The sequence below is a fragment of the Sorex araneus genome, chromosome 3 (genome assembly GCF_027595985.1).
Source record: "Sorex araneus isolate mSorAra2 chromosome 3, mSorAra2.pri, whole genome shotgun sequence".
NCBI lineage: Eukaryota > Metazoa > Chordata > Mammalia > Eulipotyphla > Soricidae > Sorex > Sorex araneus.
The window spans coordinates 130,489,231-130,505,250 of record NC_073304.1 but is presented as its reverse complement, the minus strand read 5'-3'; the positions used below and the strand labels follow the sequence as shown (position 1 = coordinate 130,505,250).

Below are 16,020 nucleotides of genomic sequence, written 5' to 3'. Positions count from 1 at the left end.
ATCCATAAATTGAATGTTGACCCTAATGTTATGTCGTAAATCTTTCAGTTTTTTTTCTTTTTTTTTTTCAGTCTATTCTTTAATTCACACAGCTCTGTTAACTAGATGAGCAGTTCTTTATCTGTTTCCAGAAGGGAACTTTTTTGTTTCGATCAAGATTCTGCGATTTGGTCAAACCATTCTGTTGATGATTATTTGTCATGCAACCTAATTCCAACACCACATTCATTGCCAGTGTACCCACCTTCCTCCTCCCACCCCCCCATTCCAATTCAATGCTCCTCACTTTCAACATTCCCTTTTCTCTTTCTCTCTCTCTCTCTCCTCTCTCTCTCTCTTTTTTTTTTTTCTTTTTGGGTAACACCAGACAATGTTCAAGTGTTACTCCTGGTTCTGCACACATGAATTACTCCTGGCAGTGCTTGGGATACCATATGGGATGCCAGGGTCTGTAGCATGCAAGGCAAACACCCTACCCACTGTACAATCGCTCTGGCCCCGCCTTCCCACCTGCTTGTCTGGATCAGTTCTCTTGTTATGTTGCCTTTGTCCCTTTATTGCTACCTTGCTGTCCCACATTTGAGAGCACATTCTGTATGTCTCCCCTTCTTTCTGACTGACTTCACTTAGCATAATGTGCTGTGGTTCTACCAATGTTGCCGAAAATTGCATGATTTTGTTCTTTCTTAGAGCTGCTTAGTATTTCATTGTGTGTATATAATGCAACTTCTTGATCTGCTCATCTGTGTTTGGGCATTTGGATTGTTTCCATAGCGTGGTTATTCTACTAATTGTGGCAGTAATCTTCAATGTGCATATATTCCTTCAAATAGATGCCAAAAAGTGTTGCTGGGTTACCTGGTGGTTCTGTTCCTATTTTATGCTTTCCATAGAGGCTGAACCAGATGACATTCCCCCTAACAGTGGGTGAGGGTTTCTTTCTCACCACAACTTTGCCAACTGGCTGTTCATAGACTGTATGTGCCATTCTCACTGGCGTGAGATGATATCTCATTGTTCTGGTTTGTTATTTCCCTAATTATGAAAGATGAGCAGTTTTTCATATGCAAGATGGTGATCCATAGGTCTTTGTAAAGTGTCTATCTCCTCACCCTGTTGGAGAATGGGTTGTTGGATTTTTTATTATTGAGTTTCGTGAGTGCTTTACAGATCTTGGATACCAACCCCTTATCTCATATTGTATGCAAATATTTTATCTCATTCAGTAGGATAACTTTTTATTATAACTTGAGTTTCTTTTGCTGTGCAGAAGCTTTCTAATTTAATGTGTCCCTTTGGGGAGCCAAGGTGGGGGGTTGATCAGTTGGTTGATTGGTTTTGTTATCTTTGCTGCTGGGGTCATTGAAAACCCAGGGGAGATTCTAAAATGTGATCTATTGAAGCTGCTCAAATTCTCCTTTTTAAAATATACTTCGAGTTTGATTGTAGTTGCTTTCTTAAAGAAATTGGGGGTGGTTGTGAGGACTGTCTCTAGAAGAGGTTGATGAGTTCTTTGTGAGGGACTGCGAAACTTTCCAGGTTGCTGGACCCTGAGGTTAAAATGAAATTCGCTCTCAGCAGGGTAGTGGAGTTGATCTACAAGGGTGGGAGTATGTTTAAGGGGCCCCAGGGGGGTTCATTCAGCTTTAGGGAGGCTGGGACAAATGGCATACCCATCTGCAGTGCTAGCTCTGTTGGCTTGTCCGTGCCAGTTTCATCTAAGAGTTTGTGCCTGGACTGGGCCCAGGCATTCTGAAAACAAACCCGGAGGACCTATTCCTGAGGGGAGGCTCATTTTTTGCTAGACCTACTTGCAGTACTTGGCACTTGGATTCTGGTGAACAGCGAATCATTCATTTCGTCTTCTGGCTGCCTGGGTAGGGCTGATCCAGGTGTGTGTGCTCTGTGTGACTCCGGCACCGCAGCTTTAGGCTGTAGGTACGTCTTCAGGCTGGGTCTCTCTGTGCCTCCTCCAGCACTCTACCTGGACTGTCGCCCCAGCCTTCCTGGGACACAGCAGGTGGTTGACTCAGGCTGCATCCATAGCAAGTCCTCTGGGGTGCTGAGAGCCGTTTATTTAACAGGCAGCATTAGAGACCTGGGCTGTTAGTATATAGTACCTTGTACTGGCTTATACAGATCAGTATAGATTGAACTTGAGTGAATCCCTACAGTAGCTCTAATAGTTTTTCATTTTGATTTCCTAATTATAAGTGGGAGCGGTTTTCAGATGAGCCAAAGTTGTTCAAATGAACCAAACAAACATAGCTTTTCATCTTTTCTTTGAGTTTGCATTTTTTGTTTTTGGGGTCACACCCACCAGTGCTTAGGGACTGTTTCCAGCTTGAATCTCAGCCAGGCCTCTATCATGAAAAGCATGTGTATCACTCCTCTATATCTTGGCACCTCACACTTAATCTTAATGAAAGTGGTATATTATATGAAAGATCATATGCTATAAGATTTTAGCGGTGTGTTCATTTAAAACTCACAAACACATTTTGGTATGGGGACCATATCCAGTGCTGCTGATGGCTACTCCTGGCAGTGCTCAGGGATCCGTGTAGTGCCAGGGATTGAACCCAGAACCTCACATATAACATGTATGTTCCAGTCCTTGGTGCTATCCCCTGGACCCTAAGATTAGTACTTTGCTTACAAAGAAAGCTTTGTTGAAGAACAAAAAGGTGAAGATTTAATCTAATTGATATACTTTTCATTCTCTAGAAACTTATTTTTGTTGCTTGTTTTGAAGCCACAGCTGGTGATTCTCAGGAATCATTCCTGAGACATGGGACACCAGGCCAGGGGTTGAGCCTGGGTCGACCGTTTGCAATGCAAGAACCTTACCCACTGTACTGTCTCTCTGGCCTCTTGCTATTTGATTTTCTGAAGAAAGAGTAGAGGGCTGGAGAGATGGTATAGCAGTTAGGGGTTTGCCTTGCATACAGCTGACCTGGATTTGATAGCTCAGTATCCCCATTTACCATCTATCAAATGAGCAGAAGGTAGGGAGGACTCTCGCGCCTGGAGGGGGAGCAGAAGGTAGGGAGGACTCTCGCCTGGAGGAGGAGCAGAAGGTAGGGAGGACTCTTGCACCTGGAGGGGGAGCAGAGGTAGGGAGGACTCTTGCACCTGGAGGGGGAGCAGAGGTAGGGAGGACTCTCACCTGGAGGGGGAGCAGAAGGTAGGGAGGACTCTCGCCTGGAGGAGGAGCAGAAGGTAGGGAGGACTCTTGCACCTGGAGGGGGAGCAGAGGTAGGGAGGACTCTCACCTGGAGGGGGAGCAGAAGGTAGGGAGGACTCTCGCCTGGAGGGGGAGCAGAAGGTAGGGAGGACTCTCGCTCCTGGAGGGGGAGCAGAAGGTAGGGAGGACTCTCGCGCCTGGAGGGGGAGCAGAGGTAGGGAGGACTCTAACTGATAGCTCATTTGATAGATGGTCCCCCAAGCCCACCAGGCGTGATGCCAAAGCACAGAGCTAGGAGTGAACCCTGAGCACGGCCTGGTGTTCCCCCCTCCAAAACAAAAAATGAAAAGATCAGTGGCCCAAGAGTGGGTAGTGTTCTTGCCTTGGAAGCCACCCAACTGGGTTCAAGCCCCAGCACCCCCATATGGTTCCCCCAGCCCACCAGGAGTGACCTCTGAGTGCAGAGTCAGGAGCAAGCCCTAAGCACTGCTGGGTATGGCCCAGAACCAACATGAAAGAAAGGGCTAACGAGTAAACTAAATTGCTAAACTGTAGCTATAAAATTTGGTATTGCTTCTCTAAAAGGCTCTATTTTTATTCCTTATAGAAAGAAGCCACTTTGAATCTGAGCCTGGTACTGAAGAGGAGATGAAAAACCCCAGTTGGATTAGAAAGAACTGGCTTCTTGTAGCTGGGGTTACTTTCGTAGGCGTCCATCTCGGAACGTACTTTCTCCAGAGAGCTGTAAAACATTCTGTAAAGTCTCAGTCTGAAGACAAGCAAAAGAGTATTGAAGAATGAAGTAAAATAAATATTTTAGAAACGTTAACAAGTTGTTAAGTGATTGCATTCTGAATAGCTTCATAATTCATAGATCTGTATTTTATCCACAATGCTGCGTATGCAGGCTTTCATTCCTGACAAGTAAATTTTGGCTAATGTTAAAATCCACAGCAATGCAATCCATGAAAAATGATGGTTAACAAAAAATAAAAGCCATCTTCACAAATTGCCACCTGAAATAAGATGTCTCTTTTAGAAGCCAAAAAACCATCAGTGTGTAAGAGCGAACCGCTGAGTAGTGAGAAGGTCAGGACCACCCTCTCGGTTTTGAAAGGAATTCTAATGTCATGCTACGGCCCTTGTGGCCGCCTGAAGCAGCTGCACAATGGCCGCGGAGGGCCTGTGTGCACGACTTCACAGTCCTCTGCCCTCCTGGCTCACCTCTCCGTCTCCCACCCCATCCTAAAGATCCTGACAACCTCCATGCAGAGCCATGTGTCGTGCTTCAGCGATGGTGGCTTATTCACAGCCATCCTTTGCTGCAACTTGATTGACAATGTTCAGAGACTAGACCTACCACCCACCACCACCATCAGGTTGAATAAGCAGCTTCTGAGCCTCTGCATTAGTTACCTCAAGTCTGAGGACTGTGGCTGTCGAATCCCAGTCGACTTGAGTAGTACTCGAATGCTCCTTTGCTTGGTACGTAGTATAATAACAAGCAAACCTGCCTGCATGCTCACCGGAAAGGAAGTAGACCACATCAGTACTTTGATTCTAAAAGCCTTTTTGCTGACAATTCCAGAAAATGCTGGAGAGCATGTCATTTTAGGAAAGAGTATAATTGTTCCTTTAAAAGGCCAAAGGGTTACGGATTCTACCGTATTGCCTGGAATACTTATTGAAGTATCAGAAGTTCAGTTGATGAAGATACTGCCTATCAGAAAATCAGATTCTTTCAAAGTAGCACTCTTTTGTGCATCTCTATCTGGAGACCTTGCAGATACTGGAGAAGGAACAGTGGTGGTTAGTTCTGGGATTTCTCTTGAAAATGCAGCCCTGGACCAATTGCTTACTCTAGGAAAAGAGCTAGTTAGTGACCACGTAGATCTTGTCCTGTGCCAAAAAGTCATACACCCATCTTTGAAACAGTTTCTCACCGCCCATCATGTTGCTGTCATAGACAGAGTTGGATTGGCTCTTATGGAACCCCTGAGTAAAGTTACAGGTAAAAGCTTCTTGACCATCTTTAAAAAAATTTTTTTTTTTTTTTTTTTTTTTTTTGCTTTTTTTGGGTCACACCTGGCGATGCACAGGGGTTACTCCTGGCTCTGCACTCAGGAATTACCCCTGGCGGTGCTCAGGGGACCATATGGAATGCTGGGATTTGAACCCGGGTCGGCCGCGTGCAAGGCAAACGCCCTACCCGCTGTGCTATCTCTCCAGCCCCGACCATCTTTAAAAAAATTTTGAAGTTACCAACCTCACAGCAAGTTTGAGTATCATTTCTGTCAGCAAAGGCTGTTTCTTAAAAAGATTGTCTATTGTTCACATTTCAAAAAGTAACTGGCAATTTGCTATGTATTTTGCAGCCCCAAAATTTACTGCAGTAACTCTCAAAATCTAAAACTGTTATTCCCCAAATACATTAGACCATTGAGAAGTCTAGCATTCTGATGATCATTTTCATACTTGAAATTCTTTCTGGGGCGAAGAGATAGTATGAGGATAAAACACTTTTCTTGCACTCAGCCAACCCAGGTTCTATCCCAAGTATCACATATGTCCCCAAGCATGGACAGGAGTGATCCCTGAGAATAGCCAGGGATGGCCCAAAGCAAACGCCCAAAACAAAAGTCTATCCTAAAGTCCCACTTAATAATTTTGTTGGTAGAAGAGGTCCCTCTTTTTAAATCAATGGTTCATAAGTGTATGTGTGTAGTAGCTGGCATTCTAAAATGACTGTTTAGTGCCATACACAATTTAAAAAAGAAATTAATTGTATTTCATAAGCAGTACATTAAAGCAAATGCAAGGTAATTAGTCTGTTGGAGCCAAAGTAAAATGTTGAAGAGCTCCTAATTTGAGCCACTTCAATAAATAACCCTTTCATTTCATTGATAACCTATCAGAAAAGTGATCATTTTATTGTGCTCACTCAAATTAGTAGTCATTTTTCAACCCTTCACAAACGATGACAAAGGAATATGATAGATGCTACGTGTTGAGTATGTGCTGTCTCTAGGTTATTATGAGATTGTCAGGTGATCGTAAAAGTAGAAATTATTAACAGAAGTAATTTTTCTACCCCAATTTTTTGCTACATCCTTGCTCTGGCGTGGCTCCTAGTGGTGCTAAGAGACCTCGAAGTGCTGGGAATCAAACCTGGACCTGCTGCATGCAAAGCATGTGCTCCACTTCGTTGAGCCCTCACTTCTTTTTGTTTGGGGGCCGCACCCTGCAGTTTTCAGAGGTTACTTCTGGCTCTGTGTTCCGGAACTACTAGCGGTGCTCAGGAGACCATGTGGGATGCCAGGGATCGATCACATTCTTTTTTTTTTTTTTTTTTTTTTTTCTTTTTGGGTCACACCCAGCGATGCTCAGGGGTCACTCCTGGCTCTGCACTCAGGAATTACCCCTGGCCGTGCTCAGGGGACCATACGGGATGCTAGGAATCGAACCCGGGTCGGCAGCGTGCAAGGCAAACACTCCAGCCCCACTCTCTCACATTCTTGTTTTTATTTTTGTTTTGTTTGGGGGAGCCACACCCAGTAGTAATCAGGGCTTATTCCTAGCAGTGCCAGGGCTGAAACCCAGGTTGCCAGCATGCATGGCAAGAGCCTTACCTGTGTACTCTCCAGCCTCCATTAATCAGGTTATTTTCCACTTTTGAGTATTGGATAGTACAGATATGTGATTTAAAAAAAAAAAAAAACGGAAGTATTTTCCCAGAACCCTGGGAACAGGGTTTCTACTTCTGTCCACAACTGTTAGGTAGCTCACATGGAACTGGAATATGGAATTAATAGCCTGGGCCTTAGTCTGGATCTTATGGGCAGAGAATTCTTATGACAAAACGATGGGGTAGGCAAGGGGGTAGATGGTCCTAAGGACATAAGGGTTAACTTTCTTTTCACACAAAATCCCTCTTTACTAATTATCTAGATTAAGTAATAAATTGATTTATTTGATTTGACTGTTGACTTAACATTTAAGTTATTCATTTATTACATTTTTCTCATTTTACTCTTGCATCCAGAAAATCAAACAAATGCAAGTGACTTGCTCAGTATTAAGTGACTAAAGACTAGTACAGGTTATTGTTTACTGGATAAAGTACAGGATATAGTCCTTTTCTTTCTCATTTTAAGTTTCTGGTTTTTGGGTGGTTTTTTTTTTTTTTTTTTGCTTTTTGGGTCACACCCAGCGATGCTCAGGGGTCACTCCTGGCTCTGCACTCAGGAACCATCCCTGGTAGTGCTCAGGGGACCATATGGGATGCTGGGAATCGCCAGGTTGGCCGTGTGCAAGGCAAACACCCTACCCGCTGTGCTATCGCTCCAGCCCCTCTCATTTTAAGTTTTAAATCACCCAAGTATTCCTTATTTTTGGAGACATCTGAAGTCAAGAAAGACTATTCAAAGAATTAAAATTGTTCAATGATATTTTGTAGGTTCTTACACATTTTTGGAAGCTGGCAGTGTTTTTATTTTGCTTGGGGGTACACCTGGCAGTGCTCAGGACTTACTCCTGACTGTACACTCAGGGATCACTCCTGGCAGGACTCAGGCCACTGACTTGACGTGTGCTGTGGATTGAACCTGGTCGGCCACATGCAGGGCAGGCGCCCTACTCACTGTACTATCTCTTCAGCCCCTAGTAGTATTGTTTTTTTAATTGAATCACCATGACATACACAGTTTGAAAGTTGTTCATATTTGGATTCAGTCATACAGTGTTCCAACACCCCTCCCTTTACCACTGTACATTTCCCACCACTAGTGTCCCCAGTTTCCCTCCCACCTCCCTCCCCAGCCTGTCTCTATGGCAGACACTTCCTAGCAGTGTTTTTAAATGTAATTGGTTTTTAACTGCATTTGTTTGAAAGAAAACATCTTTTAGAAAATTGGTACAAAACAATGCATTGCTCAGATGTTCTGTTTTATTCTCAAGACTTGACCGTTGTTACTTCTTGTAGAATTCAGCGGTATTTTTGTTTACTATTTACAGTTTGGGGGCCGCTCTCAGCAGTGCTCAGGGGCTACTCCCAACGTGAATGAAGGTCCTTAGCAGGCCTAAGAGCACCCAGTGGTGCTGTGGAATGGGACCTGGGACATCCTCCAACAGAACATAGGCACTAGCTCTTTGAGTTGTTCCCCTCCCCGCTTTTATAGCCTTACTACATTTAGAGATTTTTTTTGGAAATTCTCAAGTCATCCAATTTGTATTTAATACAAATAAGAAGACTTAGTTTCTTGTTTGCTATTTGACTTGTGTAAGAGAAAGGGAAAATAGTTTATGTATAGAATAACCTTGAAATAAGGATTCACCGTCTTTTATTTTGACAGAAATTAGGAAGCCCAATAAATAAAAGCAATTGCCAGTCCCACTCCCATCAAAATGTCCACTTAAAATAACCCCTCTAATCTCCAACTACGCCACTGTTTGTATCACTTATTTTTGTGTTATTAAAGAAAAACCTTGGGGCCAGGCAAACAGCTCTTGAAAGAGTTGCTGTGCTGACCACCAGGTGTTACTTCCAAGCACTAACCCCTGGCCATTTGGCTCCAAAACCAAATCATAATGATGCCTAAAAAAATAGTCTGCCCCCTCATTTCACCCTTATTCCGGATAAGTGGAGTTCTTCATTTGGTACCTCTGCTAAGTGGATACACATGGTCTCTGAAAATTTAAGCGAAATTGTGTGTGTCTTTTTTCTGAACAATACAAAATAGCTTCTGACCGAGGTGCAAAGAAGCCTGTTAGCCAAAAGATCATCTGTTTTTCTATTGAGTGGGAATAAATATATTAAATGATTCAATACATCACCTTTACTTACATGTTTTGTGTTTTCTAAACTTTAAAAACTAGGAGCACAGCCTATTGGCTCCCTGGGTTTAATCTCTCCTAGCAGTTATGGAAGTGTGAAAGGCTTGTGCTCCACAAAATTTGGCTCCAAACATTTTTTGCATCTTATACCTCATGAAGAGACCATCTGCAGCTTGCTTCTGTGCAACAGAAATGACACTTCCTGGGATGAACTCAAGGTAGGTGATGAACTTGAATTCCCTATCTAGAGCCTGAACCAAAAATAATCATTCAGATAGCTTGCTTTTTTTTTTTTTTAAACAGCCATTTTTTTCTCATAACTTCCCTTTGTGGTACAGAAAGTACAAACCATGTTAACAAGGGAATTAAAGTCATTAAGCAGACTGAATTGCCAGTGAGATTATGATAATCCTGGTACTTGCTGCTATTCCAGATTTTCGAGCAATGTAAAGGTCTTTGACATGAACTTTTGGTGAGGATTAAATTAAAATGTGTACTCTGAATAATTCACTTAGAAAAAGTGCTTTCTTCGTCATACCCAACATCCACATCTTAGTAGAGTTTGTTCTGTTCTACTACCAGTAACACATTGGCTTTTATCTGAAGAGAGTAATAATCTATTATATTGGGCAGAAGCGTAAAATTTTACAAATGTTGGGCTTTAAGTGGGTGGGGCGTTTGCCTTGCACGCAGCTGACCCAGATTTGATCCCAAACATTCTGCATGGTCCCTCAAGCACTAACTCCTGAGTGCAGAGCCAGGAGTAACCCCTGAATATTGCCAGGTATTGCCCAAAAGCAAAGTAGGAAAAAGATTATAAATGCTGAGACTAGAAATAGTAGCAGGTAAGATGCCTGCCTTGCACACAGCTGATCCTGCATATTTTCGTAGTATTTCACCAAGAGTCATCCCTGACTCTTGCCAGGTATCCCCCCAAAAAGTAAAGAGAAAAACTTACTAATGCTCAAGAATATAAGCTTAATGAACATTAAAAATTTGTCTATTATCTATTACCACTGGCTTGTTTCTATGTTGTAATTTCTATAGCACCTTGAAATAAGTCCTATAGCATTTATATACTAGTTCATTAAATCTAAAATAATGTAAGCTCATTGTTTTACATGCACGTTAAATCAGATTTTTAAAAAGCTTTGTGTACAGTAGGTTTCTGCCATTCTTCATTATGCTCCTCAAATCAAAAATCAGTTTCATTTAGACCCATGCTTGGGAATCTGAGGTCTATGAGACTAGAAATCTAACCTGGGCCAAGTTCTTCTGAAATGTGTATATCTGGCTCTGAAGAATCAGAAGAAATCCTAAGCATTGCCATCTTGTGAATGGTTGTAATAATTAATACAGTCTCCCCACACACACACAATTTTGACCCCATTTCTATTGAGGTAACATGACTTACAGCAGCTTTTTAATTATTGTGTCTTAACTATTGTGCTACTACATTACTAGATTAAAATATTTTTAGTGGAAGTACTAACAAGTCTTAAAACCCCAGGTATATCAAGGCCATTCATTTGCGAATCTCACTTTGAAGAGCTAAGTGAATTTGAAAAAGACACTAATCTGGCCTTTGAAAACAAATATCTGGCTGAAGTATTTTTCCTTAATCTCTAATCTTTAGAATTCCCAATTGCATTTGTATTACAGCCTTGCCAACATAGGTTTTGCTCTTTTGCTTTAAAATCAAGCTCTTTAAGTCCACTAAATTGCCTTGAGAGCATTGTTCTATCTCTTTGTGAGAGTCTGATTCTGATGTTTCTAATTTCTTTTTTTAGCTCACATGTCAAGCAGCACTGCATGTATTGCAGTTAACACTCAAGAACCCCTGCGCTTTGTTGGGCGGTGGATGTACTGAAACACATTTGGCTGCATACATCAGACACAAGGTACAGGCACCCTCAGACTTGCTGAATTCTCTGCTACTCATTTCATGAGATAGTAAGCTTCATTTCTCAATAGTCTAAATTAGATGTCCTATTTAAAATCATTTGAGAAAGATACCATTTTGAAACTATAAGCTCACAGTGCCCGGGATAGTTCAGAAGGCCCTAGCACATACCTGCAGTGTATGAGACTCAGGGTCTGGTGCCTGGCCTGCCTCGTGAGCACCCCTGGGACGGCCCTGGGAGTAATCCAGACCCGAGCAGCAGGACTTTACCAGGCTTTAGCGTTCCATTTTAGGCCCCCACAACCAAGCCATGTCATCACTGCGAGTGGCCCTTAGACTTCTGGCATCCCCCAAAATACACAAATGGTAACACCTTTATTGCAATTATAACTATAAACCTAGCATGTATGCAAATAAGACATTCTTTGAATATTGTGTAAGTACATTCCATGTTGAAATAAATTTGTGTTTGCGGGGATTCTCAAAGATCTCAACTGCTGTAGTGCTATAATTGAGTTTCACATTGCAAGTGTTATGCCATAAAGTACTTCAGGACTTTCTTGACAAAATAAATAAATAAATAAATTCACTTATCAATGCATTCTAAATGTTAGATGCTAGTAAAATTTTAAAACAGGTATTCCTTTGTGCTATATTTTTGCTAAGAAGGATATTTTTATTAACTTAAGAAATTCCATTTCCTGACATTCAGATGTTTCATTTATTGTAGTCTAACTAGCTCATAGTGAAATCCTTTGAAAACAGATACAAAAAGGTTTATGTTTTCCAAGTATTTTTAATTGGTTCTTTGACTAGAAAGGATTTATCTGAAGAGAGTAATAATCTATTATATTGGTCAGAAGCTTAAAATTTTACAAATGCTGGACTTTAAGTGGGTGGGGCATTTGCCTTGCACGCAGCTGACACGGTGCAGCTGACCTTGCACGCATCACATACAAAATCAAAGATCTGATATTTGACCAGATCCTCTGCAGTCGTTCTTGTGGAAAACTGAGATTGGTGAGAATGTAAACATCTTTCACAGCCTGTATGCAGAAAATGTTTCCCCAAATAATTTAAACTCTCTTTGATAATGAAACCTCCTCTTGAAGCTATCAGTATAAGTCAGTTAAGTGCTTGCCTTGCATCCGGCCTACCCAGGTTCTCCTGGGCACCACCATATGGTCCCCTGGGTACCACCAGGAGACACTCCTGAGTACAGAGCCAGGAGTATTCCCTGAGCATCACCAGGTGTATCCCCCCCCCCCAAAAAAAAAATGTTATCAGAGTAAACAAATATTTTATTGGATAATAATTTGCAAGAACTTCCTCTGAACATTGATGGACATTGGAAGTGGCCCAAAAACAAAAAACAAGAATCAGGAGGAGCAAAAGGAGAAGGAAGAGGATAAGGGGGGAAGGGGAAGAAGAAGGAGCCTATTCATTGACATAGAACATATTGGTAGTTGCCACAGGTTGTGGGGGAAATGGGTGAAAGAGCTAAAGGGTGCAAACTTCCACTTACAATAAAAATAGACGTGGAGCTGTAATGTACAAGGTGGTGACTATAGTCAACAATACTGTTTGATATTTTAAAGTTAATAAGAGAATGAATTTTAATACTTTAATCCAAGGAAAAAAAATGGTTAGGGAGGTGGTCCAAAGTAGTGGTCAAAGAGGCTCAGGGCCTCACTGGAATTCTCAGTCAACAGGACCTGGGATTCAATGCAAGGGCCCCAGGATGTGATGCTACTTGAGATCGGAGGTGTTGGGAGGTGCCTGGAGGCCTTTAAGGCGACACCTGGTGATGCTTGGGAGACCATGCACTGCTGGAAGTTAAACCCACATCAGGCACATCCTGGATATGCACCCTAACCTCTGCTATCTCCAGGTCAAGAGAAAAATGTTGCAGTTATGATGGTGGCAGATGTTACCTATAGTGCTGAATGTGGGGTTCACTTCTCAGTATATACAAATATCAAATGATACTGTATACTGAAACAAATGCAATGTCAGATATCAGTTATAATTCAGTTTTTTTAAAGTTGCTAGATTATGCACTATACAGAGCTCATTTTTATGGACAACAACATATCAGGGTCTGTAACAAGACTGAGTAAATAGAAAATCCATTGTTTGTAGGAAGATGATATTAACTAGTATTCTGAAGACAAATAGAGCTCTTAGTGAAGGGTGGGAAGGGAATCTCTAATTGAGATTATATGATCTTTTTCAAATCTTTTGGGCAAAGATGAGCAGTCATCACTGTGTTAAGTAGTTATGATAGGAGGAGTTTAACACTCATTCACTGCTGGTGGGAATGTTGAACTGGTCAGCCTTTTTGGAAAACAGTATGGCCACACCTCAAAAGCTAGGAATCAAGCTCTTATATGAACCAGCAATTCTGTTTCTTGGCATCTAGCCCAAGAGCGGGGTGGGGGGGAAAGAGCTTCTTAGAGAAGATATTTGCATTCCTATGTTCATTGCAGCACTGTTCATGGTAGCGAAAATCTGGGAACGCCCCAAGTGTTCAAGAACAAATGACTGTATAAAGAAACTATGGTACATATACAGTGGAATATTACTCAGCTTAGAAAAGATGAAATCTGCTGCTCCATGGATGGATGGATCTGGGGGAATATCATGCTGAGTGGAATTAGTCCAAAGGAGACAGACACAGAATGGGGGTATAAAGAAACACAGTAGGGGCTGGAGCAATAGCACAGTGGGTAGGGCGTTTGCCTTGCACACGGCTGACCTGTTTTTGATTCCCAGTATTCCATATGGTCCCCTGAGCACTGCCAGGGGTGATTCCTGAGTGCAGAGCCAGGAGTAACCCCTGTGCATCGCCAGGTGTGACCCCCAAAAGAAGAAACACAGTCGAGGCATAACAGATACCCAAGGGCAACAGAAACAGAGAGCAGGCCTTCAGTAGGAGACTACCACAGGGAAGAGAAGAGGGAATTTAGGTAAGAGGGAGACATTGGGACAGCGGTGGACAGAACAAGGGAGCGGGGTGATAGATTGTGTCATGCATAAAACCCTGTTGTTAGCAGTACTGTAAATTTAAAAAAAAAAAAAAACAGGAAGGATTCAGTTTGGTTTTTGAAGGGTAGTGGCTGTGGGGAGTGGGGGACCCAGGCGGGCCTCAGGAAGCCCAGGACCCCACAAGCAATTCTCAGCCAACTGCATGGGTGGTTTAATGCCAGGGTCTGAGACCAGGGTGTGAGTCTAGCTGCAGGGCCAGGGATACCCAAACTACTGCAGTAGTGAGTGGTGCTTAGGGACCGTGTGGTAGTGGGGGTCAAGCCTGGGTACACACGACACGTATGTGCTAGGCATGTACCTTTGTCCTGTTTCCCATTTCTGAGAGGAGCCTTAGCTATCTTTCAGCTATTAGTTGGTTAGAAATCATGCCATTTCTAGAATAAAGTTTTTATTATGATGGCACGAAAACAGCTTAAAGTCATGTTACCTTTTTGTTAATTCAAAGAGAATATTTTTAAAACAGTGTAAAAACTGCCCATAATAATAACCATCCGTAGGTGCCCAGGGCTCTGCCCGGCAGTTGGGGCTGGGAACAGAGCCACAGCCCAGCGTGTGCCACTCGTTGTGCTCCAGTTCTTTGAGCTGTTCCCTGTTTTCTTATTTTAAATGAACATCACACATTCTGCCAAGTATAAATAAGTTTAAGTAAGTATTTGATTTGGGAATTAGTCATAGGTATTTCCTCCTATGTACAAAGACCTGCTATCCATGTGTTGTGTCCTAATTCCCCTTTAGACTGCTGCCGAGCCAGGAAGCATCCTGGGAGGTCACAACTGGACTCAGACAGAACTTCGACTGATTGCTGAAGCCTTTTGCCGTGCGCTGGAATCTGTTGCTGGCTCTTTAGAACACGACGGAGGGGACGTCGTCACTGATAGGAAATATGGGCACTTTTGGTCAGTACAGCCCAGTTCTCCCTCTTCGGTCAACTGGCAAGATTCACTCTCAAGATGTGGCTGTGGGCTGTACAGTAGCCAGGAGGAACTCGGCTGGTCTTTCCTGAGGAGTCCTCCTCATTCCTTCCTGCCGCAGACACGCCTTCCCCGTGACGCTGTGGACGCAGCCCCCAACCTGACCTTGGACTGTTTTGCGGCTAAGCTGAGCGGCCTGCAGGTGGCCGTGGAGACCTCAAATTTGATTTTGGACCTATCATTTGTCATTGAAGATAAAAACTGATATACACGACTACCATGTTTCTGTTACAAGAAAAGAAAAAATATCCCGATGTCAATCAAACTCAATATTATTTATTTGTTCTCTCCCAAGGCCTGTGATGTTTTGCGTATTTCAGCAGATGATATGTAACATTTTTCATTTATTTCAAGGAAAAGAATTATTTTTTCATAGAAATGTCACCAAATAATAAAAATATGAAGCATTTTGATTAAAGATATTGTAGTAGTAATTATTAAGCTACCCGTGGCGTATTTGATATGCCAAAAACAGTAACAGCAAGTCTCACAATGGAGACATTACTGGTGCCCGCTCAAGCAAATCGATGAACAACAGGACGACATTGCTACAACAGTGCTACAAGTAGTAATTATCTTGTAGTAATTAATCCTAGGGATTCCAAAGATAATTCTCGTAAATATGCCATTGTTATTTTTACTCCATTCTAAGGACATACAGAAATAATTTCTAATCTATGCTCTTGTTTAGTTACATTGCTATATAACTAAACAGGGAGCCCAACTAACTACTCCTGTACTGATTCCTAAAGCATAATACGTATATTAGTTAATAATAATTTCATATGTAAAATTTCCATCACATTCCAAAAGTATTGCAAGAGCACATAGTATGTACTCAAAGGAGGTTTTCAGATTGGACTTTTATGAAAATGCCCATCTTCTCAGTAGTCTTTATCTGATACATCATTATTCACACCATAGGTAGTTGATAGAGAAACCAATTTCTTGCAGTTGCTAATTTGCTAATCCGCTAATCCTAATTTTTGTCATGTTGAGGAAAATGATTAAAAGAAACATAGGCTTGACCAGACAGTACAAGAGGTAAAGCTTGCATGGAGCGCACCCCAGTTGAATCC

General features: G+C 42.2%; 2 protein-coding genes across 2 annotated transcripts; both read left to right on the top strand.

The window, feature by feature from the left end:
* Positions 1–3,835: 3,835 nt before the first annotated feature.
* On the top strand, positions 3,836–3,988 carry LOC129403585 (uncharacterized). Its single transcript, XM_055132689.1, has one exon. It carries the CDS (start codon positions 3,836–3,838, stop codon positions 3,986–3,988), a length of 153 nt encoding a protein of 50 aa, XP_054988664.1.
* A 212-nt stretch (positions 3,989–4,200) lies between these two features.
* Positions 4,201–15,359, top strand: MKKS (MKKS centrosomal shuttling protein). The gene is made up of 4 exons (XM_004610922.2): positions 4,201–5,198; positions 9,062–9,237; positions 10,810–10,920; positions 14,706–15,359. The coding sequence occupies exons 1-4, from the start codon at positions 4,214–4,216 to the stop codon at positions 15,144–15,146; spliced, it is 1,713 nt and encodes a 570-aa protein (XP_004610979.2). The 5' UTR covers positions 4,201–4,213; the 3' UTR covers positions 15,147–15,359.
* Positions 15,360–16,020: the final 661 nt, after the last annotated feature.